This window comes from Euprymna scolopes, chromosome 22 (assembly GCF_053919585.1).
Source record: "Euprymna scolopes isolate OS-2025 chromosome 22, ASM5391958v1, whole genome shotgun sequence".
In the NCBI taxonomy this organism is placed as follows: Eukaryota; Metazoa; Mollusca; class Cephalopoda; order Sepiida; family Sepiolidae; genus Euprymna; species Euprymna scolopes.
The window spans coordinates 47,111,290-47,137,282 of NC_136503.1; the positions used below are offsets into that span (position 1 = coordinate 47,111,290).

Below are 25,993 nucleotides of genomic sequence, written 5' to 3' on the forward strand. Positions count from 1 at the left end.
GGTACTATGTAGGGAGTTGGGTAGCAAAATGTCGGTTCACATTACACTTGAACTTCTGCATGTCAGTACAGTTGGCAAAGCGGGGTCCCGGAAGGGAATTCCAAAGTCTAGCGGTTCTGGGGAAGAAACTATTGGAGTAGAAGGCTCTCTTACATCTAGGGATCTCTACTGTGAAAAGGTGGGATTTAGATGCTTGTCAGGTCTGATCATATTTTTAGTTTACACTTGCTAACTATTGATCCTTCTATTCTCTCAGAATTTCACTTATTTCCATGTTTATACACACATCTATATATACCCTTGAATGTCTACTGGTTAGGAGAAAACTGGAATGCCTACTAGACACTGTCCTCAAGTGTTTAAAGTCTTTCTATACAGTGGTTTGTCAGGATAACGTGGCGTGAGGATATTTTTCCCTGCAAGTAAACCCTGGCTAAACATTCAAAATTACATAGTATTCACAGCCCAAATAAGATCTCCTCAGTATGGCTAGCTAACACTAAGAAGGAATGGTGCACTTTCTCCAAGTGATGTTACCTCATGTAATAGCATGAAGCTGAATACTCCACTAGACTAGATGAATTTTCCTAATGGAATCCAGCAAGACCAAGATACCACAAGAAAGGTACACTGAAACGTATTTAAATGGTCAATTAAGGAAAGGAAAATTATATTGTAAACTTCTTTACTGAGTCCGTGTTTGATAGGTAAAGGAGAACTTTAATGGAATATTTGAATATTAATGTATCTTGTATAGAGATCAAGCATCAGCATCAGAAATCAATTGAAGTAAAATGAAACAAAAGTGAGATGCTTCATTTTCTTCCTTTGTTATAACATAATTTTTATACCCAATTTATATTAAATGTTGTTTTGTGTGGTTCTTCGCTATACACAGAGATGTTATTGTCATCCAAAATGGCCCTACTAGGGACCATGCCATAAGAGTTCACAAAACAAGAGAGTTCAGAAAAATAAAATCAAAACAAAACTAACAGAGTAAAAAACAAAAAAAAACAACAAAAAAAACAATGAGTATTCAAAAGAAGAGAATTACAATAAAATAAAAACAAGAGAATTAACAAAAGGAGGTTACAAAAGAAACAAAAGAGTTAAAAAAAAAAAAAAGACAAGTTTGAAAAACAAGAAAGCCCTAAAAAGTAAAAAACAAAAAAACAAAAAAAACACCAACTTCCAAAATGTAATTCCATCCTTCTTCATTAAAAATGTCTTGTCCAAAATGGAGTTCATAAATTGCTTTGGCTTCTGCGATTTTTTCTTTAGTCACCACTTGACCACAAAGCCATCGTTTGAGTATGTATTGTAATCCAAAAAAGACAGTTCGGTCAAATTTGCCGCCTCGGCTCTCAAAATAAGAATAAACATGTGTTGTGTTTGGAGGAAATTGTAGATATTGGCTGATCTGGAAATACAGAAAGAAAACAGAAAAACAGGTAAGTCAAATAGGAAAACATTTCTTCAATCGCTTTTGATTCAATTTTGATCGCTCATCCCCCTCTCAGTACAGGCCAATAAGTCTCCTGTGCGTCATGAGTAAGTTGCTAGAATCTGTGTTAAATACAGAAGTAATCAAACATCTCAACAAAAATAACCTTCTTAGTGACACTCAATATGGTTTCCGTTCTGCTAGATCTACAGCAGATGTCATTACAGTTATATCGCATAGGATTAGCGAATCTCTCGACGGTGGCAATCTTTCTAGAGCAATTGCTCTTGACATATCTAAAGCCTTTGATAGGGTATGGCATAAAGGTTTACTTCATAAGATCGCTAGCTATGGTATAGCTGGAAAAGTCTTCTCAATTATTAAATCATTTCTTTCTGATAGGTTCATAAGAGTAGTAGTTGAGGGGCAAAAATCAGAAGCTCACAGTATTAATGCCGGTGTCCCTCAGGGATCCATCCTGGGCCCAACTCTTTTCCTGATCTACATTAATGATCTTCCAAATCATATCCTTACATCATTTGTAGACATTTATGCTGACGACACTACCATTTATGGTACCACATCTAAGACAGTAAACGACCAAGTTCTCTCCAATTCTCTCTCCTCTGATCTTGAGCACGTAGTACAATGGGGAAAGGAGTGGCTGGTTACTTTTAATGCATCTAAAACCAAGCTTCTCTCTTTACATCATCAACATTCTAATCCACATTTGTCATCAATTGAAATGAATGGCTCTCGTCTTCAGGAGGCCTCAAGTTTTGACAAGCTTCTGGGCTTGACCATTACTCCTGATCTTAAATGGAACACGTATATCAAATCTGTTGCCAAGGCCGCTGGAAAAATGGTGGGATCTTTCTATCGATCCAGTAGATATCTCACTGCTGATGCTATTCTCTACCTATATAAGAGCCAGGTACGTCCAAGGATGGAATACTGTTGCCACATCTGGGCAGGAGCTGCTAGAAAGGACTTGTCCTGCCTTGATAGAGTTCAAAATAGACTTCGTAGCCTCGTAGGAGATGTCCTTTTCTCCTCCTTGCAACCTCTATCTCACAGAAGAGATGTTGCGAGTTTGTCTCTGATGTATCGTTATTTTCATGGAAAGTGTTCAACTGAGCTTCAATCTTTGGTCCCCCCTCGCCAAACTTTCACAAGAAACACTCGTCTAGCTGTAAACACTATCAATAATTTCCCCCACTCTTTATCTGTGGCTAAACCTAAACGTAGATTCCATGAACAAAGCTTCTTTCTTAGAACTGCACGCCTGTGGAATTGTCTTCCGTTTTCCTGCTTTCCGGCTGACTACAATATGGTTGTGTTCAAGTCTAAAGTAAATAAGTTCTTGATGAGCCGTTCCATATAAGTTATTAAATTTACCAAATTTTCATTACTAATGATTACTATATTGACCAATTTCTACTGTACACTCTTTAACCCTTATCCTTGAGTGGCCTCTGGGCCTTGATAATGTGGTGATGCCTTTGTAAAAAAAAAAAAAAAAAAAAAAAAAAAAAAAATCAAAAATAACTCATTCAAAAAACGAGTTGAGCATGTGGAGTCCCTCTGAACGACTGAAAAATTTACTTTCACCATGACTAATGTTTGTGCAAAATTTTTAAAATATCCAAGGCATAGTTATTGAGAAAAGTGTGAACAAATGAATGGATGAACGATTTGGAGGCAATTTTTCTCCTTTAATTTTACTCCAATTTACTCGATTTGGGGGCAATTTTACTCCAAACAGTTATCCCAGAAAATCCGTTTTGGCAACAATTTACTTTCATCATGACTAATGTTTGTACAAAAGAAAAATGATTCTACTCCAATATATTTCTTCGTTAAGCAAATAAAGCCTACAGCAATTGTATAACAGATCTTTTTTATTCGTATGAACACGCAATACCTTGCGTAGTAATAAGCTGTGGTTTGGTTAGCACTTCTTCCTCTCTACAAACCTTACATAAGCTCACTCATGTCTTTACTACTTTTGTTGCGTTTTTTTTTTTTTTACGTCATTTTAGGGGACATCGATATTGTTTATCTGGATTTTATCTGTTGAATTGTCTCCACAAGAAGGCCATAAGTCAATCAGGCGAAACAAGCAATAGACAATGCCAAACCAAGCTAGACCTATACATATATAAGTTAAAAGAAAAACACAACACAAATCTGGATTTTATTATAAATTTATTTCAACATGAAAGGGCTTTATCAAACGAGAAGAGCTAGTTATATGTGATATAGAAATTTATATTTGAAATATAAATATAAATTTCTATTTAAAATATAATTTTGTTTTAAAACACAGTTCTATTAATATCTCAGTAATGTAGAACTAGAGCTATAAATACTTTTTTTATTTTACTAACCGCTTTGACTATCGCAAACAAAACTTCTTATGAATTCATCAAACAATCCTCTATTACTCATTTGAGCAAACACTTGTTTCGGCCCATACAAAGATATATATATATATATATATATATATATATATATATATATATACTAGCAGTTTAGCCCGGCTTTGCTCGGGCCCTATGTACTGTTCATTACTTTTGTACATATGTACATATTAAAAAGTGTGCACATGTACAGTAATGCCTTTCTATATAATAGGCTTCCTTAACTACTATAGAGAAAAGTTAGTAGAGACTGCAAGGTAAAATTTTTTTAAAACTTTGACCCCAATTTCGACCCCTTTTTGGCTCAAATAAAATTAAAATGTTTGACCCATGTTCAGGTTACCTACATCTAAAATTTCAAGTATTTAGACCCAAAATTTGCGGAGGAGTTTGGTAGAATCTGCAAAAGTCAACTATTTCAACCATGGCATCGAAACTTTTACCTAAAAATTGATTAAAAAGCTTGCTGCATGTCTGAGTACTCTTTATGTAAAATTTCAAATGTTTAGACCCAAAATTGGCTGAATAATTTACTAGAGACCGCAACTGTAAAATCTTTTGAACTTTGACCCCTTGGCAGCCAAATTTTTGGCCAAAAACCGATAAAAAGCTTGCCCTATGTCTGAATACACTTTATGTAAAATTTCAAATATTTATACCAAAAATTGACTGATTAATTTGATAGAGACCGCAGAGGTCAATTTTTTTTTATTTCGACCCCAATTTTTGACCCCTTAGCATTTATTGTTTTGGGCTTAACGAAAAATGTTAAATGGTGTTCTAATTGGTAAATGTCGGTGCGTTACTTTTTGAAAATTTGAAAATTCTATGTTCCAGGAAAAAAAAAAAAAACAATTAAATTACTCACCCCTCTCTCCAACTTGGAGTGCTTTCCTTTTCTTGTTTTATTTCTTTTTCAGCTGATTTTAAATTTTCTACTCAAAAAGTGCTATAATGTATTTTTGAAAATTAGAAAATTCTATGTTCTGAAAAAAAAAATTAAATTACACCCCTCCCCCCAACTTGGTGTGCTTTTCTTTTCTTGCTTTATTTCTTTTTCATCTAATTTCAAATTTTCCACGGAAGATTTGTACGCCATGTGAGAAGGCAGTTTGCTTGTTGAAGCCGTCGTTTATGCTACAGCGCGCACACGCACGTAGCGTAAACAGAAGCTGCAAAATGGTGGAAAGTAGTTCATGGGTTCAGGGGTTAATACCATGCAAACGGTAAATTTGCCCCAAGTTTGACTATCAGATTCGTTGTCAGCGACCTCAATTACCTATAAAAAAACAAATTAGAGTGGTCGGTGTTCTGTTGTAGCGTATCTGGATATTTACCAAAAAAAAAAAAAAAAACCCAAAAAAAACCAATGAAAATGCTTTTGTAAATCGCTCGTGAAAGCTTAATTTTTTAGATCAATTAAAAAGCATCAAAAACTTGTTTTTAAAAACTTTCTTATTTTAAATGTCTGCTAAAAAATTCTTCCGCGACGCGTGTCCATGTGGGAGCGCATCATGTAAGAATAGCATAAACAATGGCGGTGAGTTGGCACAAAATAGTGCGAGGGGTTAATACCATGCAAACGATAAATTTACGACAGGTTTGAATATCAGATTTGTTGTCAGCGATCTCAATTACCTATAAAAGAACAAATTAGAGTTGTCGGTGTTCTGTTGTAGCGTATCTGGATATTTACCATTTTTTTTTTTTGAGGGGGGGGGTTATTCAATTATAAAACTTGTACAACATTTAACAGGTGCTTCTGCAGTTTAATTTACCGTTTTTCCGTCCCCCCCCATGCCCCTCCACCGCCCTACTTCCCAATGTAAATAGAATTTTTGTGAAAAATTAAACAGTTCTTCTGCTTGGTGTATGTCGGCGCGTTACTTACGGTAAATTGGTGGGGGAGCGGGGGGCGTTACTTTCGGAAAAAACGGTAAATCAAACTGCAGAAGCACTTGTTGTACAAGTTCTATAATTGAATAACCCCCCTCAAAAAAAAAACGAAAAATAAAAATGCTTTTGTAAATCGCTCGTGAAAACTTGCTTTTTTTTATCAATCAAAAAACATCAAAAACTATGTAACACAGAAAAATGAACCACATTTTTTTGTTTCTGAAAACTTTCTTGTTATTTCAAAATGTCTGCTAAAAAATTCTTCCGCGATGTGACATGCGCAAACGCATCATGTAAGAATAGCATAAACGATGGCGGTGAGTTGGCACAAAATAGTGCGAGGGTTCAGGGGTTAATGTCATGCAAACGGTAAATTTGCGACGGGTTTGAATATCAGATTCATTCTTAGCGATCCCGAAAACCTGTAAAAAAACAAATTTTATTGGTCGGTGTTCTGTTGTAGTTAAAGTAAACATTTACCTTTTTTTGTTATGAACTCACGACTGTGTTGTTATTATTTTTTGTTTGCATTAATAATAACGGAATTCGTAATAATATATTAAAAAGTTTGACTCATGTTCAGGTAATCTACATCTAAAATTTCAAGTATTTAGACCCAAAATTGGCAGACAAGTTTGGTAGAGTCTGCAAAGGTCAAGTCTTTATAACTTTGACCTCTTGGCAATCAAATTTTTGCTGATTAAAAAGCTTGCTGCATGTCTGAATACTCTTTATGTAAATTTTCAAATGTTTAGACCCAAAATTGGCTGAATAGTTTTCTAGAGATAGCAAAGGTCAAATCTTTTGAACTTTGACCTCTTGGCAGCCAAATTTTCAGCCAAAAACCGATTAAAAAGCTTGCCCTATGTCTGAATACACTTTATGTAAAATTTCAAATGTTTAGACTAAAAATTGGCTGAGTAATTTGGTAGAGACCGCAGAAGTCAAATCTTTTAAAACTTTAACCCCAATTTTGACCCCTTAACATTTATTGTTTTGGGCTCAAATCAAGTTAAAATGTTTGATCCATGTCCAAGTAACCTATATCTAAAATTTCAAGTGTTTAGACCCAAAATTGGCAGAGGAGTTTGGTAGAGTTCTCAAAGGTCAAATCGTTGAACTTTGACCCTTTGACAGTCAAATTTCTGGCTGAAAACCAAATCCCAAATCTCAATACCCCTTATGTCAAATCTCGAGTCTATAAACTGAAAATGGACAGAGTAGTTTGGTAGGGAAATGTACACACACAGACACACAGACATAGACACAGACACACAATTTCACTTTTATATAAAATTCACTATATACATGCTTTTTCCATAGTCACTAGCTCAACGTTGTTTAACTTGTGAATTTAATATTTAATAGGATGATGAAATTCAGATCAAGTCACTGTTTTTGACAAGCTGATTTTAATTTGTAATTTTTGTGTCATGCTATTGGAAATATAATAACATACTTTGCTATAATTGGATATTTTTTTTTATAAATGACCATTTAAAACTCTATATTAAGCCCACCATATTGATGTTTGGCCCTTTTGTTTTTAAGATGGGTGTTTTATATGCAAAAAAGCAATATCGTGCAGATTACGATGAAAAAAGTAACCATTCAAAAATAAATCACCCATCATTAAAAATAGTAATCTAACTTGAAATAACCTGGAAAAAAATGCTATTAATTTGAAATAACCTGGAAAAAAATGCTATTAATTTGAAATAACCTGGAAAAAAAAATGCTATTAATGACCTAAAGAGAAAGAATTGTATGTTGATAACGAGAGAAAAAAAAAGAAATTATATTTTGTTTACATTCAATTTTGATCAAAATAATCCCCAAATCAAACAAATAAATTACAAGTTGAAATGGAAAGGAATTTCACTGTATTTATCCATTTTTGCACCCTAAACTGATTTCTGATACCTATTTTAGTCAACATATCTATCAAGGATTGTAAAGTTGCTGATAGGTTGGGTATAAAGCATCTAGCAGCATAATTGTCTAACAGATTTAGGTATAGGGGAAATTTGATAATTTCTACTTTAAAATATACTTTTTTTTTTCTTACGTCACGTAATTACTTTTTCCCACCTTTCATTTCAAGGACAAAATATTTCTTATAATATCCATACCAGAAAATTATTAGGACTAAATTTAAGATCTTATCAGTGAGTGATTAATGGAAAATCAAGTGTTCATGCATGATCCAAACGCCTACACAACGATTAACTAATGAGCATGTTAGGTACAAAAAAGAAAACTATGCCAGAATGTTTGATGTGAACGTCTAAAAAAAAAAATAAAATAAATAAAAAAATAAATGGTAGACAGCAAGTCAATACAGCACCATGCCTCCACGTCACAGAAAATTGTACATTTCCCACCAATGGGTCAGTGAAACGTTGATCTCAATTAGGATCTTCTTTGGTGAAAATAACACCTTCTTATCTTTCACCATGATTTTTTATTTATTTATTTTTACATAAGCATATCCACTTATCAAGGACCAGAGACCACTCGAGGATAAGGATTAAGAGAGTAGTGATAATATGAATATCAATCATAAGTATCACCAACATTAAATAAGCTACAGCAATAACACTATTTAATCATGTCAGCACAGACATCAAACATCAGCATCACCAACATTAACTCAGCTACAGGAAGCAACAATACGCATCATTCTTAAACCAACAAACAGCTGAAACTAGTACTACTTCTGATAAATTCACATACACAAATCTCTTTACCAGCAGACTTTTCTGCTTACCTAAAACAACAGCAAGAGACAATCATAGACATTCTCATATTAGTTCAACACAATCACACATGTGCAAAAACTCTTGTATCAATGCAACGCTTGCATATGCGCACAAAATGGCAGAACCATTTTTTCTCCAAATAAAATATTGTTATTTTTTAAACCATTGTTTTATCATAGTTGATTCTCTTTTTGCTTTATCATGCCTGTTTCTAGTTTCTTCTTCTTGTTATTGTTGGTAATCATCATCAGTGCTACTAGTTGCACTACAAATATTGAACACCAGGTTTTCCTTTTTTTTTTTTTTTTTTATCCATATTTATGCATAATTCAAGATTTAAAAACAATTACATTTTGGTACAAGATCAAATAAAATGTCCAGCATATGAAACAAAAATGAAAGTATAAATACTCCATGACAGCACTGGGTCGGGACAGCTAGTTGTCTTCCTTACAGCTAAGATTTTATTTCTTCTTCTATATAGTTAAAAGAAGACGTGCAATCCAACAAAAATTAAAATGATTCCAATGCCAGATATTCAGTAATTAAAAAAAATACTACTTATACATATTTTTTTTTTTTTTTTTTACATTTATGGGCACCCATCAAATTTATTTTGCTAAAAGATGTGACAGGTTGTTCATAGGTTTATGAAGTAACAAATATCTTTTACAATGACTAAAGAATATGCACATATTGTTACTAAAGCTAGATATAATGGTTCTACATTTTCTAATTCGTCTTGTATGTTATTTTTTCTTTGCTTGAATACTTAGACTAGACGACTAAATTACTTGCATTGTCTTAATTATTTCTTTGATTATATAATGTTATAAATTAATTATTTCTTTGATTATATGTTATAAATTCAATTTTAAAAGAAATTCTTAATGCTGCACTATTTTAAGTTATAAATTTATTATATTTCTTACTAGAATATCTTGTCCTTTTCTTTTCTAGTTTTAACAACTAGTCCTTTAACTTTTCCATGTTTAAGCTTAACCATATTACTTTTCGTGCTTGCATTTTTCTATTGTAATCCATGATTTTTCCAGGCTTCCAATAAAGTCACTCGTTCTTTGTTTAATTTCAGTCTTATTTTTTTGCCCCCATAAAAATATATGTAATAACAATGTACGGTATTCATCTGCTTTCAATAAAATCCCCCCAATTATCTCACTTTCATGCTTTCATTCTCTCTGTTTCACTTGTTACTTCTCTTTTCACAACAGCACCAAATAAATATCCTTATTTTCGCACATTTTTTTCAAGAAAGTATATTGCTTTCAAATATATATATATATATATATATATATATATATATATATATATATGAAAATATTCGTAAACATTTTGGTGCTTCCTCATTATTGTAGTGAAATTCAGAAGTCGAAATATTGATTTTCAAGGGAAAACAATAGTATCTACTGTCCTACTTGTTAAATTATATGATTTCCGTAATTTTTTGCAATTATGACAAAAACTCCTATTTAATATTAGCCCAAAAGAGGCTGCTATTTCGATCTCATTAGTCACAGAACAAATATACGTCAAATTCCACTTTAATTCTTTAATTTCCTGAATAGTAAAAACATGAGTACAATGATCCCTTTGCCGTTTTTAAACATTTTCGAGGGAAACAGGAAAGCGACCACACGTGGTTAATTTAAATTAAAATTTTAATCACATAATTACGGTTTCAATAATCGCATGATTAAATTTTACCCATTGAAAGTCAGTGAAACATTTCAAATATACCCTTATTGTTCATTTAATAAATGTAAACAAATTCTGCTTGCATACCGAAAGGGTTATTTTTAGTGCTTGCATGATTCGAGGATATTTATACAATGGCAAATCTGCCTATAAAACTAAATAAAAATAATAAAAACAATAGTTTACTGATATTCTGCAGTCATTTATTATTTGTGAAAATATGTCTGTATACATACATCTTACATTGGAAAGATACTGCACCTTTACCAATATTTTAATCATAGTTATTTGTTTTCCTAGTTTTGTATATGAATTACAAAATATCTGATATTCCCCACAAATAATGCCGAGTGTAGGAAATGTAAAAAGAATGGCTATTCAGCTAAAGTATGTAAATCTTCTTCTTCTACTGCTGCTGTATTATACAACTTGGACTCATCCCCATCTAATCTTGCCCGACTAGGAACCGAAGCAAAAGATGTTATGTTTACTAAATGTAAAATAAATGTAACGCTATGGTAGATTCTGGTAGCATGGGAACGTTTATCAGCAAAAATACTGCAAAAAACTGAAGCTCTTCATTATACCTAAACAAAAAACTATAGCGTTGGCAGACCCTAACCAACATGCCAAAATTATTGGTGAAACCATTGTTGATATTGCTCTAAATAATAAGAACTATCTTAGCATGACATTGGAGGTAATCAAGAATCTCTTTATTGACATAATTATCGAGAAAGACATTCTAAAAAAGTACAAAAGAGTAACCCTGAAATTTGATGGTCCTGAGGGTGAACTTGTCATAGGAGCTGTTAACAAAAATGACTCTTTTCCATCCATAAACATTTTTCCTCTTCCTCCTCTCTTTTCTCATCTCTCTCTCCACATACAACTATTGCAAACAAATCTCGTTGTCACATCATTGTTGACAACAAATTCATAAGAGAGGAAACTGCCAAGATGTTGAGAGAAGGCATAATAGAGCCCTCTATATCCCCTTGGTGAGCTCAAGATCTGGAGACCTCCAATGAAAATCACAAAATAAGAATGGTTGTTGACTACAGTTATACCGTAAATAGATTTACAGAACTTGATGCCTATCCAATTCCTAACATCAATAAAATGATTGACGATGTAGCACAGTATAATATCTCCACAACACTTAACCTGAAGTCTGCATACCACCAAATACCGATAAGTCACACTGATTGAAAACACTGTCTTTGAAGTAAGCGGAAAACTGTACCAGTTTAGGGAATTTCCCTAATAAAATAAAATAACACAATTCTATGAACAATGACAAACAACTTCTTCAACTTAACAAGGGAAAGGTTTATTCGCAGAGTGTACTGAAGGAAGAAAGTAGAGTCGGGTCTCCACTGCCTTACGAGGCACTTAGGTGACCGCAGGCCGACGGAACTACTCCGTAGAATGAGGGAACTGGCAGAGGACGTCCCTCCTGACAGTGCCTTAATTAAGCAGCTCTTTTTCTCAAGGCTGCCGGCGCAGGTAAAGGCCATACTTGCGCCAATGTTTGAAAAACACACCGTCGATGTAGTAGCTGCATCGGCGGACAAGGTCATGGACTTTGTGAGGGGGCCTACCACCGCGGCGATTCCACAACAGCCTGCTGAGGTACCCGCAGGCACCGCAAATGTAAGACAGGATGCTACATCGGTGGCTATACTAACGGCCATCGAACGCCTCACTAGAGAGGTGAGCAAGCTCAATATGGGCAGGTCGCACTCACCCAGACGCCGCTACAAAAGCCGCTCATCTTCCCCGCACCACCGTCGCCGTGCAAACATGCCGGGACTATGTTTTTATCATAGTCGCTATGGCGCTGAAGCACGGAACTATAACCCCCCTTGGCCGGAAGTAGCTGTTCCGCCATATTAACTCGATTATAGTCAGAGCGTGTGTATTAATTTTAAGTTGATAAAACATTTATCAAAGGCGGTCCTGTTTTCTCTTACTTCATTCTTCTTTACACACCACTATAATGATAATACAAAATAGTTAAAAAAAAAAAAAATCAAAATAGACATTTTTTAATCTATATATATAAAGGCAAAATGTGTGTGTGTGTGTGTGTGTGTGTGTGTGTGTGTGTGTGTGTGTGTGTGTGAGTGTATGTCTCGCAAAAACTTTCAACACACACACAACGGACCCTGACCAGATCGGTATCGTTTTGAAGCTCGATATCTTGGATGACAAATATCGAAAAATTGGCCAAAATCATTCATTCCTTCACCTTCAACTGGGCAGTTTTGTACAAGGAAGGGTCACTTTTTCGCCGACATTTTTGCAAAGTCATTATACGCACTTGCAATGACTAGTCTTAATTTGAACAGCAGCAAAGTTGTATGTCATGGTGGCTGCAAGGGTTTAAGCGGGTTTTTTTTTTCACCTTTTCCTCCTTCGTTTTACAGGTTCAAGCCTGCCTGCCTGCTCCTTTTTTTTTTTTTTTTTTCTTATTTTGAGGTTTACGTAATGGGATTTTTTTCCTTTTAAAACAAAAACTGAACTATTTTACCATTCGCTTAAACTTTTTCTTTTTTTTTTCACACTTCTCTCCACCCCGGCAGCGCCAATTTTTTTTTTCTGGTTGTATTGATTCCTTACTACACCACCTCTCCACACCCAAACAATGCCAGGTACCACCACTAGTTTTTAATAAAACATAAACATAAAGTTTTTGTAACAAATTTTAGGAATTAAGAAATTTAGGCATTAAAAAATGTCTATTTTGTTTGAAAAAAAACTCTATTTTTTGTTATAACTTTCTCAACAAAAAAAGAAAAAAACATGCGTTTTTTTTCTTTTTTTTGTTGAGAAAGTTCTTTTTAATAAATATAATAAACATAAAGACACAAAATAGAATAATTTTTTTAACAAAATAGACATTTTTTTATTTTTAATGATGTGTAAGTTTTAAAAGTGCCTACGCTTCCTATACAGTGTAACCCAGATATAAGAGAACCATATATAAGAAAAACGGATATAAGAGAGATTTTCTCTGGTCCCAAATTATAGCATGTGTTAATGTACAGTGTAACTCGGATATAAGAATCCCGAATATAATGTAACCCGGATATAAGAGAGTTGTGGGGACCATAGACTAAGTCTCTTATATGCGGGTTACACTGTATTTATTTTAATTCCAGAAATGTGTAACAAAAACTTCATGTTCACGGTTTATCAAAAAAAAAAAAATATCTATTTTGTTTAAAAAAACAAACAAACTATATAGCGTTATTATAAGTTTCTTATATTTACTTAACCCCCCCCCCCCCAAAAAAAAAACATGCTTCAAAAACACATAATTTATTTTCGATTCGGTCCTGAAACTGCATTTATTTGTCCCTGCCATGCACTCTCCAAAAGTCCCAACTGAAAACCAAAAAAGTGGATCCGTCCGTGTAGTGCACTAGGAGTATCAGAAGCCGCCATTGAAAACTTGAATAAACATCTGATTATATAGACTGTCTCTGTTTCGAAGCTTATAATCAATACGAAAATGTAATTTCAAACTGTAATTTTTTTTTCAATAAAATGAGGAAAGACCAAATTTTAAAATAATGAGGTTTAATCGAAAAGGTTTAATCGAAAAAATACAATATATTTTTTTTTCATCGGTTTTCTTAAAAAAAGATTTCACAAAATTCAACAAATTTTAACTGATACCAAAATCTATTATATATATATATATATATATATATATATATATATATATATATATATATATATATATGAGTAAACAGTTAATAAAATATGTTAAAAAAACACTTTGAAATGAGTTAAAAACATATTTAATCTGAAAAGGAAACACTAGATAAATGGATAGTCCTTAATCCGCGGAGTTTCGAAGAAATACTTTCCTCCTCATCAAAGATAATTTTATAAATATTAATTCTTTAATAATATATCTAATATATATTTTATAAATATTAATTCTTTAATATTTATAATACACTTTAATTATACCATCTTGGATCATTTTGGTAAATTTAATTGTAACTTTTATTTTATATATATATATATATATATATATATATATATATATATATATATATATGCCAAAAAATCATTTACCTGTAAAAAAAAAAAAAACTAAGCAATGGCTGCTTCAATTCTTCATTTATAAGAATTGTCCATATTTATATTTTATATTCCATGTATTTTTTAAATAAAAGTTTTTTTTTAAGCAAGGTTCCCAGAAAATCGCATTTTCGTAACTCGTTTTGTCCCATTAGCTTAAAGCGGTGCTGCTGCTAATTTGCAACTTATCAAATACAGATTCGTCAAAGGGACATAATTAATATCTCTTTTTTTATTGCATGCTGATAACCAAAATTATTTTTGGGTCTCCGTAGTACAAAAAAAAGCACACATTCATTTATAAGTTTTTGCCGTTAAACAAAAAATCCAGTCAACCGATTTTTTTTTTTTTTTAATTCTCTTAATGAAATACACGAGTTTTGGATTATTATATTTTCTTTCTACTTTATCGAGTGAATTCTTTTTTTAATATCTAAAAAAAAAGAAAACATCGAATGAAATAGAAAAAATTGTCGTCAGCGTCTGGTATTTACTTGACGATATAAGCATAACATGAGCTTTTATTTAAAAAAAAAAATTAACATGGTTTTAAAAAAAAAGGTTTTACGCTTTGGACTTTACAGGTAAATTTAAAAAAAAAACACTTCTTTTTTTGTTGTTTTAAATTAAAATATTTTATTTATTAATCTTTTATCTTCAATTTGTAATATATAAAACTTTGGTCATTAAATTAATTATTTAAATTTTAATAGACATTTCAAATTAGGGTGAATTAAAAAAAAAACGTTTGTCTAAAATATTATACTCGGTTTATAGGAAAGAGCATAAAATTTCACATTGACCCTATTGAACCAATAGAAAAATTTTGATAGATTTTTAAAGTTTAAAAATTGAAAAAAAATTCACTGGTAAAATTCAATTGATTTCATACGTAAAAAAAAAAAAAAAATGGCTGGTTGAACGCGCACCGGCACTTTGTAAACAGTTCTTTTTTTTTAAATAAAAACATTTCTATTATTTTTTAAACAAATTAATAGTTTATTTTGGAAGTATATTCCATACAGAAAATAAACAACCCACTTTAAAAAGAGAAATTACGAGTTTTTTTTTTTATATTTTATTCGCAGTTTTCTGTTAGGGGTGTAAAAAATTCTGATACACCTAGTAGTGCACATGCACAAGTGCCATTTATTTGTTGAATACATTTTTTCTAACCGTTTTTAGTTTTGTTGGCTATTGCAAAAATTACTAAAGTTGATAAACAGATGTCATTTTAATGTACATAGTTGTTTTCCAGTTATCTTTGATTTTCTTGGAAAATCGCTGAGGTGGTTTCATAGAAAAACATTAGTTTCATTTTAGTTTGAGAGAGAAAATGAAACCGTCAAATTGGAAAAATCGAAATATTTGAATTTTAAGTAAAATCAATGGCGTCTTCTTCATTGTAATGTCGCAATAATGAACATACCCAAAAATTAACAAAAAAAAAACCTGTTATATCGCACTTGCAACCATACGCTTGTTTATTACAAAACAATAAAGTAGAAAAATAATCAGGTAAAAGTTTACTTTAACCACAACAGAACACCGACCAATAAAATTTATTTTCAACAGGTTTTCGGGGTCGGTGACAACGAACCGTCGCAAATTTACCGTTTGCATGGTATTAACCCCTGAACCCTCGCACTATTTTGTGCCAACTCACCGCCATCGTTTATGCTAATGGACTCGCATAGTAAGGTGACTTGTCACATCGCGGAAGAATTTTTAAGCAGACATTTGAAATAATAAGTTTTCAAAAACAACAAAATGTGGTTCATTTTTCTGTGTTACGTAGTTTTTGATGCTTTTTAATTGAGCTAAAAAAATTTTTAGTTTTCACGAGCGATTTACAAAAGCATTTTTATTTTTCGTTTTTTTTTTTTTTAGGGGGATTCGATTATAGAACTTATACAACATTTAAGAAGTGCTTTGCTTCTACAGTTTAATTTACCGTTTTACCGTAAGTAACGCGCCGACACACCGAGCAGAAGAACTGTTTAATTTTTCACAAAAATTCTGTTTACATTGGGGGGGGGGGGCGGTTGAGGGGCACCACCCGGCCCTTGCCGCTACTGCCCCTCCACCGCCCTACCCCCGATGTAAACAGAATTTTTGTGAAAAATTAAACAGTTCTTCTGCTCAAACTGCAGAAGCACCTCTTAAATGTTGTACAAGTTTTATAATTGAATAATCCACCCCCCCCCTACAAAAAATTTAAAAAAAACGAAAAATAAAAATGCTTTTGTAAACCGCTCGTGAAAACTTAATTTTTTAGATCAATTAAAAAGTATCAAAAACTACGTAACACAGAAAAATGAACCACATTTTGTTGTTTTTGAAAACTTTCTTGTTATTTCAAATGTCTGCTTAAAAATTCTTCCGCGACGTGACAAGTCACCTTACTACGCAGGTCCATGCGCGAACGCATCATGTAAGAATAGCATAAACGATGGCGGTGAGTTGGCACAAAATAGTGCGAGGACTCAGGGGTTAATACCATGCAAACGGTAAATTTGCGACGGGTTTGAATATCAGATTCGTTGTCACCGACCCCGAAAACCTATAAAACAATTTTTATTGGTTGGTGTTCTGTTGTGGTTAAAGTAAACATTTACCATTAATTATTAATGAAGAATTATTAATGAAGATAGTTTTAGAAGAAAATTAGCGAAAATTGAAAGTTTTGCTAAAAATAAATAAAATAAAAAATAAATAAACAGAAGAGTTAGAATCATAATAAGGTGGTTAATTATTTTCTGAAACTTGAAAAATCTTAGGCCAATTCTAAACTATGAGTTACATTGTTTTTAAGTCACGTGTCCAAACAAAAACTATTTTTATTGCTTCTATATTATAATAATGAAAAAATATTGAATTTCAAGTAAAAGAAACGGTACCCACGTAATTGTCATGTCGCAAATAGTAACATATCCAAAAATTATGGAAAACAGTGAGGTAGAAAAATAATTATTCATGAAAAAAGACATTCATTTGTAAAATCTTCCGATTTGAATTGGAAAGTTATTAGGTTAGTGCAAAAAATATCGCTTTCTCACATATGTTACTTTTATATATAACTAGCAAGGGTACCCGGCGTTGCAAAGGTGTGTAGAGATGGTGTAGTAAGGAACCCCTGGGTGGGGAGGGGATGTTAAAAAAAGTGGTAGTAGCAGGGAGGAGGATGAAAACAACAGTAGGCAGTTTGGGTGCAGAGATGTGTTAAAAAAAAAAAATGGTAGTGGGCAGGCCGGCTCAAACCCATAACGGGAAAAGAAGGTGAAAAAAAAAAACATAACGCCTTAGCTGATGCGTCAATCACGCAACCGGAAGTCGCAAGCATTGGAATTAAGTGTAGTCAATGAAAAGGAGACAATGACTTGCGAAAATGTTGACACACAAAAAAAAAAAAACAACCTCTCCTTGTAAAAAAACTGGCGAGTTGAGGCTGAAGGAATTAATGTTTTTGGCCCATTTTTCGATATTTGTTGTCTTAGATGTCAAGCTTCAAAACAATACCAATCTTGTCAGGACCGTCGCATATGTCGAAAATTTTTGGCAGACATACAAACACAAACACACACACACATTTTCCCTTTTATATTATAGACTAGCGGGGGTGCCCGGCATTGTCCGGGTGTTTGGACGTGTAAAAGAAAAAAAAAAGTTTTGGTAGGCGGGTAGATCTGGAGGTGAAGGCGAAAAGGAAAACGTGACATGGTACCGCTACGCTAAGAAGGCAGAGAAGTGAAAATGGTTGAAATTAAATGATTAAAAACGCAAGTGCTTAAATGAATGTCTGGTTTTCTAGGTCAAACATCACGCCATAGGTGAATGAAATCACGCAGTTAATTCTTGCTTCAAGCCACTTGCTTGAAGGTTTCTGCATATTTGTTTGTTTCCCCAATAAAAATGGGAGCGTCCAAATGAATAGCAATTGTCCGATATGAGGAGTTTTCCCAGTATTGATCAAAGCTTATTGCTTTCTGGACATCTTGGTACGAAGGGCCAAGAAGCTGGCTTTGCTTTCAATTTAGTTTCGCTTTTTAAGGAAAAACACAAACAAACAGGCGGGACCACAGGATAGCATGCATTTTATACAATAAAAGTTGCTCAAATAAAAGATAGAGACGGCCTCCTTTTGTAAATTGGAGATATTATAATCTAGAGAGTATATAAAAAGTTGTAAGAATTAGTGACCCCCCCCCCCCGAGTGCTCCGCCGGAAAAAGTCTTTGCCGGACATACAAAAAAAATGCACACATACACACGCACACACAAACACTTTCGCGTTTATATAGTAACAGATTTTTGAATTAATTCATTGATATATATAGCCATGTTATATATAATTTTGAAGCATGTTTTTTGCTCTATTGAATCGTGTTATACGTTACCGTTCTCAATCTCCTCATTCATTTTTTTGCAGGCTTTTAGATAGTATTGACCAAATTCAAATCCGCATGATTTTCTTATTCCAGTTCAAACTAGGCTGAAAAACTGCCTAGACAGCTTGTGATATCAATGATGTGCTTGGCCCTGGGAACCACTAACGAACGTGTGGCACAACAGTGGTTCAAGAAATTTCACAATGGTGACGAAAGCCTTGAAGATATTTCGGCATTTCATGTATATGATGAAACTTTCAATAACTTACATGTTTTCAATGTTTTTTATTTATTTATTTTTTTTTTTTCTAAAATTTGTTTAAATAAAAATAAGTTGTTTGGGATAAACACCGAGATCCATTTCACTCAAAATAATTTATGTGACTACTGGCTGAAGACTACTGACGTATTTTATAGTTGTTGTTACCAAAATGTAGCAAATATAAAAAATGCGGAAAAAAATAAAGCAAAGTAATGTGGAGTTTAAAATTTAAAAAAAAAGCAAAGAAAACTAAACCTGAAAAGTATATCAATTTAATCAAGTTTTATTAAAAAGAAATCAAATGCTTGTTGCTTTTATTTCCCAAATCAAGGGTAAAAAATTAACCTTAAGGTAACAATTACAAAAAAAATAATAGAAAATACATAAAAAAAAGGGTCTCTAATTGGGAGAATACTCTAGAATTAATCGATTGGAATGACAAAATTAAATTTATTGTCCGAATGATACTAACAAATTAAAAGCGAAAATATTCATTTTCCCTTTTAAAAAATAAAAAGAAAAAAATCTTACCTGGCATGTAAAAACATGAAAGGTAAGAAACATACAAAAAAGGGTCTTTAAAATGTTCTTTTTCTTTCAGTCTTTTTCTTTGAGAGGCACTCTCTCAATCTTCTAGAACCTTCTATTTCTAATGTTTTTCTTTTTTTTTTTTTTAAATAAAAATATCTTTATATGAAGGAAAATTCGGTTGAATTGTATTCCAAGACGGTCTTCTTTTAAGTTCCTTGAAGAAAGAGGGAATTTTCTTTCCTGGAAAACACGTGCTCGTTTTCTTGTCTGACAGGCTGGAAAATTTAAATTCTGCCTCTTACAAAAAAATATCCCAAAAATCAACTGATTTCTTCTGTTGGTCCTTTTGAGACTAATAGTTTCCCAGTTGGTAAATCCTTGTTGCCTTGTAATTAACTGGAAATGAAATTGAAATGTCTTTCTCTAAAGGAGAAAAGAAGCCTCAGCGCCCTCTCCTGAGATCAGCTAAACTTGAACTAAAGTTAATGGGCAAAGAACCCTCCTTCACCCCCTTGCTCCTGACAGGGCAAGAAAGGTGACAGGATAGCAACAATGATGATGATGATGATGATGATGATGACGACGAGGCAAAACATTCTAGTCACACCAGGTCAAGAAGTGCAAGCTCCCCACTCTACAAAGGCAAAAAGGACCGAACCCGAACCCCCACTCTGCAACTCGGCACGGTATCGCTAGACGGATGATAATGCTAAAAATAAAATTCTGAACTACATGGCAAATATACCGGGTGAACCAAGTGCAAGAGATATACAAACAATTGCATTTAAAGGGACGATCAGAATTTTTAAAAAGGTATTCTGATTGGAATGTATGAGATGTCTGGCATCTGGTAGGATGCTCCGATTGTAAGAAAATAAAAAGAAAAGAAAAGGAAAAGAAAAAAAAAGAACTGAAATAGGAATTTACCGACTTTTTTTAAAATTAAATGCTCTGTTGTCTTGTTCGTCCTGGTTTCTTTCCTTTTTTTTTTTTTTTTTTTTTTTTTTCAAACAACCACAGAATTGTTATCGAGTTTGGGCATGGGTGGCCGTGGTTTGGGTCCTTAATGTTATCTGCGAGGTGTTTCTTTCTTAGAAGTTGATTTGGTGTTTAGACGAGAAATGAAATATATTTTGGTAATATTGACTTTTCAGTGTTTATTCAGAATTGCATTTATGGTGGAAATTAAACATAAAGAAAATACAGAAAAGTCTGTATAATGCATCAGTCAAGGAACGAAGATGACATATTCCAAAAATCATATAATTAAATCAAGTACTTTTTTATTCAAGAAAATCAACTTTTACAACTAAGCGAGAGGTAGTGTTTTCGTCGGCCATGATGAAATCCGACGAACTAAATAAGGGAGAGACAACTCAATTCGAAGCGTTTTCGGTTGGCTGAAAACGAATATCGCATTTAAAATTGGGCCAGGAAACTAGTTTTTACGATACTGAAAAGATACTTTTCCGCATGTTTCATGTAGTAACGTAACGCACAGCAGCGGCAGCGCCAGCGGCCATCAAATTTTACTTGGTTTTCACCTTGACATTTTCCTTTAAAATGACGACTATGACAGGTTTTCAGGTATGCTGAAAATGGATATCGCATTTAAATTTCCCGTTTTCCTGAATATTAAGCAATATAATGCTTTATGTTATAAGTGGTGGCCATTGTTGTCCCAACAAGCGCTCACGCCAAAAATATGCGCACGTTTGCGCGTACAGCAATAGCCACAAAGCATTACATTTCTTAATATCAGGAAAACTACTTATTTGCGGAAAGTTTAAATACGATATTTTATGCTATAAGTGGTGGCCATTGTTGCACACGCATGCGCGCATATATGTTTTATAACAATAATAAAAAGATTAACTCTTCATTATCCCGAAAATTAATTACGCCGTTTGTTTTGAACAAATATGGCCGCCGCCGCGCCGCGTTACATGAAACATGCGAAAAAGTACCTTTTCAATATCGTGGAAACCAGTTGCCGGTCCCAGTTTTAAATGCGATATTCGTTTTCAGCACACCCGAAAACCTATCGAAAACAAGTTTTTAAGGTAGGTTTTCTGTTGGTCTACTAGGCCACAATGACTCCCCCCCCCCAAAAAAAAATCTACATCATCAATTTAAATAATTTTTTATTTACTCCATGGCGAGTACGTACATCATAAAGATTTATCTGTTTTTTTTTTTTTTTTTTTTTTAAATAACTGCAATTCTGAATAAGCACCTAATTTTCTTGCTTACACGCCCTTACTCCGCACGCATCGTGGCCATCAATAGACTCTTCTCCTGCACCAAACGGTCAAAGCTTCTTTCCGACCCGTGGAGCAGTAGCACTTCTGCTGTCCTGCTTCCCGGTTGAATACAACATGGTAGCCGCCAAATTCAATATAAACAAGTTCTTGTTGAGCCACCCCCATAAATAATCCAAATTCTACCCAATTTACACCATTAACGATAACTACATTACACTACCACCTTACATTAAAAACGACCCTGGTGTCTACAATGCCTCCCCACGGGACAGAGTTAAATAGGTACATTCATTAATCTTCATCTTCGAATGGCCTTCGAGTCTTGATAAGTGGTGACGGTGACTCCCAAGTAAAAAAATTAATTAATTAATTAAAAAAAAAAAAATCACTTAAATCTTTTTCATGGACAATTTTATAATTAAAATGTCTTAAAACTTACTGGAATAATTCTTTTAAATAAAAATTAAATTTAAAAAACTGGAATTTTTACTTGAAAACTATTAAATAGTTCGATTTCAAAATCTAACTTTATGATTTTTAACGTGTAATCGTGTATATGGGTTTGAAATCGTCTAAATTTATCTTAAAACGTTATTTATAACCGTGTTCTTACAAGAGAAACAATCCACTGATAGCGAGTCACGAATTCGGAATAGGGGCGTGTGGGTATTTATTTGCTCCCCCATCGAGCAAATTAGGCACAAGGCCGATTTTTAATGTGAGGAGTGAAGGGAGGGGGAAGGGAAAAAGGGGGCCAGCTCCCGAGAGGTGGGAAACGGGAGCTGGTTAAAGGTCAGATGTGGATGTGGGGTTGCCCCCACATCTGGTCTTTGCTTGCAGTATCTGTCGGAACAGATACTACACTTTGATCTTGTCGCCCGTGCCGCGCAAGGCGGGGGGTGGGCTCCCCCCAACCTCCCCATGTTAAGAACGGCTTTCGAGGTTGGGGTGGTGGTGTTTATTCCAAAAGCCGTTCTTAACATGGGGAGATTGGGGTGCTTATATAATACGTTGGGGCAGTGGGGCCGGCAGGGACAGCAGTCAGCACGTCGTAAAAATTGACCGAAAATTGATTTCAATTAATATTCGAGTAATAGTAAAAAAAAAAAAAAAAAAAAAAAAAAAAATTAGATGTGTATTTATCAATATTAATTAGATGTGTTTACGTATAAGAGATGGCCGCCAAAGAATACAATGCATAATACAACTTTTTATATCTCGATAACTACATATTTCCGCAAAATTTCAATGCGATTTCCGTATTCAGCATAGTCGAAAACATATAAAAATCGTCATTTAAAAGAACATTATGGAGGTGGACCTAATCTAAAAATTTACCAGAAATATATATATTTTTTTCCTTATAGAGAAATTATTTATAAATCTTAAACGATTTATGTTAGAAACGAAACACTTGCAATATGAGGCGGACCAAAAAATGATTGGAATCGAAAAACCCGGCGAATGGTAAACGTCGGAGAAAAGCACATGAAATAGACAATAACAATAACATTGAGAATATAGGTTTATTTTTCTTTTCTTTTCTTATAAGAAAATGCGTAAAATAATATTTTCTTTTTTAAATTTATTTATTTATTTATTTATTTTTTTATTAAAGACTGTAATTGTAATAAGTGAAACAAAATATATACTTTAAACTTATTTGTAAAGTTAAAGACAATGCTTCGGAATTTTTCTAGATGAGGATTGATAATTTGTATTGTTTAGATTATTGTGCAGACTAATATTCCCATCTAAGGTTCCGACCGATGTAAACTCCGACCTTCTTCGATTATATCTTTTCAAACTCGAGAATGTGAACCCATGGCGTAATGGTTAATTACGTTGCTTAGCAAGTGACTGTCTTGTTGAGGTTAAAGGTCCAATCCTTACTTAGAAGCAATAATAATAATAATAATAATAATAATAATAATAATAATAACAACAACAACAACATAAAATTAACAATTCTAACCGGTCGTGGCTGATAGGATGTAAATAATAAATCCCGAGAACTAAATAAAAGGTTCAATTCGAAATTCCACACAGATCCCCGAGGTCGACGCAAAGATCCCCAAGTTCAAAAAGGTGTACCTGAAGAAGGTCGATGGTTAGATCGACCGAAACGTCGTGAATATAGCAAATAAAACAAGAACAGTAGTCCGAAAAATCAAAATACGAGAAATATTATAATTATTTTTTTTAAGCTGCTTAAGTCTCAATCAAATTTTAGAGGGTACTTTTGTCTGTCGTGTATTTGATGTCGGATGTGACAGTGTAAAATAAAGTATGATTTAAAGAGTTTAGTATCCTTTCTGATATTACGCTTGATTTTTGTTGCTGTTGTTGTTGTTGTTGTCCTCGATTAGTGAATCAGAAATCTTTCTAGACTGAGGAAAATTCTACTTTTGTCCAAATCCAGAAAAGCCATTAAAAAAAAAAAGATAGACCCCCCCTCTCTTTCAAAACAAAAAAAAAAAAAAAAAAAAATAACGATTTGGAAAAGGAAGTAAACACGAACTGAAAAAGGCGTTAAATCAAAAGCGGAAAATAAAGCTAAATCATAGAAAGTAAAAGAGAAGGCTAACGATTATATCAGAATAAAAAAATAAAATAAAAAAAAACATTGAGGAAAATCCATTTAAAAGTAAAAAAAAAAAAATAATAATAATTCAAGAAAATTTTGTATTTTAATTTGACATTTGAAGTAAAACTGAAAATATTAAGAATTAAAAAACCCAAAAACCAAATAAACTTGATTTAAACAACAATAAATAAATAAAATAAATATCCGCGAATGCATGTGTGACAATGTTATTGAAAAGAAGTAACTAACTTAAAAATTATTTTTTTTTAAAAGTAAGAGTAAAAAATTTAAGCAGTAACAAATGGTTATATAATAAGATAAATAAATATGATGATATATATATATATATATTTCATCATGTATATATATATATATTTATATATATATATATATATATATATATATATATATATATATATATATATTACTTCATTTAATCACATAAATTAATATACGAAAGTATAACTTTATGCGTAAACTTCAAGTATTTACTTCAACAGTGCTCAATACGTAGGTAGAGCTCTACAACACGTAGTAAGTTATAAATCGCTATATATATTTTATAACTTATAGAGAGAGAGAGAGAGAGAGAGAGAGAGAGAGAGAGAGAGAGAGAGAGAGGCGTGTATATGATCTATCTCTATATAATATAAACATCGAGAAAAGGTGACTTAAAGGGGGAAAAATCTTCTTTTACGCAAAGTGCGTGTGTGTGACTGCCGCTTCAAAAAAAAAAAAAAGATTACATTTTTAACGTTTTTGTTTACCTTGTATGAATCCGTCACGAGGATGATGTTGTCTACTACCAGATCAGATGAATGAAGTAAGTGATTAGAAGACATTTTTTTTTTTTATGAATCGAACTAGCCCAAGAAGCACAGACGTCGTGTTCGGAACAACTGCAAGTTACAACTGCACAAGTGAAGAAGAGGAAAAAACATTCGAGGAAACTATTGGGGATGGGCCGCCGAGCGAAATTCGACAAATGAAATATGGTTTTAGAGGAAGAAGCCGTGTGCTTGGCCTGTCCAGTCGGTGATGGCAACCAATCAGTTACCGTCTTATGGAAAAAACAAACTTCGCACTTCACTTTCACTTTTCGCTCAAGTTTTTAGGAATTATTCCAGTTTCGTTTTCATCAGGAATCTTGTTTTTACTTATAATTTAACCTAATATATATATATATATATATATATATATATATATATATATATATATATATATATATATATATATATATATATATATACAGAAAAAAACTTTTTAACGTAATGAAGATGTCATATTCCAAATATCACGTAAATAGATCAAGTAGTCTAAGAAAATCAAATTTTATGAGTAAGCAAACAGGGACTGTCTCGCGTCGGCGTTTTGAATAAAAAGTAGATTATACAATAATTATAACTTGCAAGATCAGTCTTGTAATGCTACCGATTACATATTAATCCCTGTAAAGAGTTTTAGAATGGTTTTCTTTAAAACTACTTGATCAATTTACGTGATTTTTGGAATATGACATTTCCGTTCCTTGACGGGTGCTACATCGTACAGATTTTTCTGTATTTTTTTTTTTTTAGGTTGAATTGAAAAATAAGACCGTAAATCTTATTGTGAATA

The 25,993-nt window shown here is 32.9% G+C and overlaps 1 protein-coding gene across 1 annotated transcript in view; it reads right to left on the bottom strand.

Moving 5' to 3' along the window:
• The window catches only part of LOC145243409 (nicotinamide phosphoribosyltransferase-like), a 73,677-nt gene extending 48,173 nt beyond the window's left edge, over positions 1-25,504 (bottom strand). Inside the window, exons 1-2 of the mRNA XM_080106264.1 lie at positions 25,144-25,504; positions 1,193-1,423 (exon numbers count right to left, since the gene is read on the bottom strand). Of these exons, the coding sequence (XP_079962390.1) occupies positions 1,193-1,423; positions 25,144-25,218 (306 nt within the window). The 5' untranslated portion in view covers positions 25,219-25,504. The remainder of the gene's footprint in view (positions 1-1,192; positions 1,424-25,143) is intronic.
• Positions 25,505-25,993: the final 489 nt, after the last annotated feature.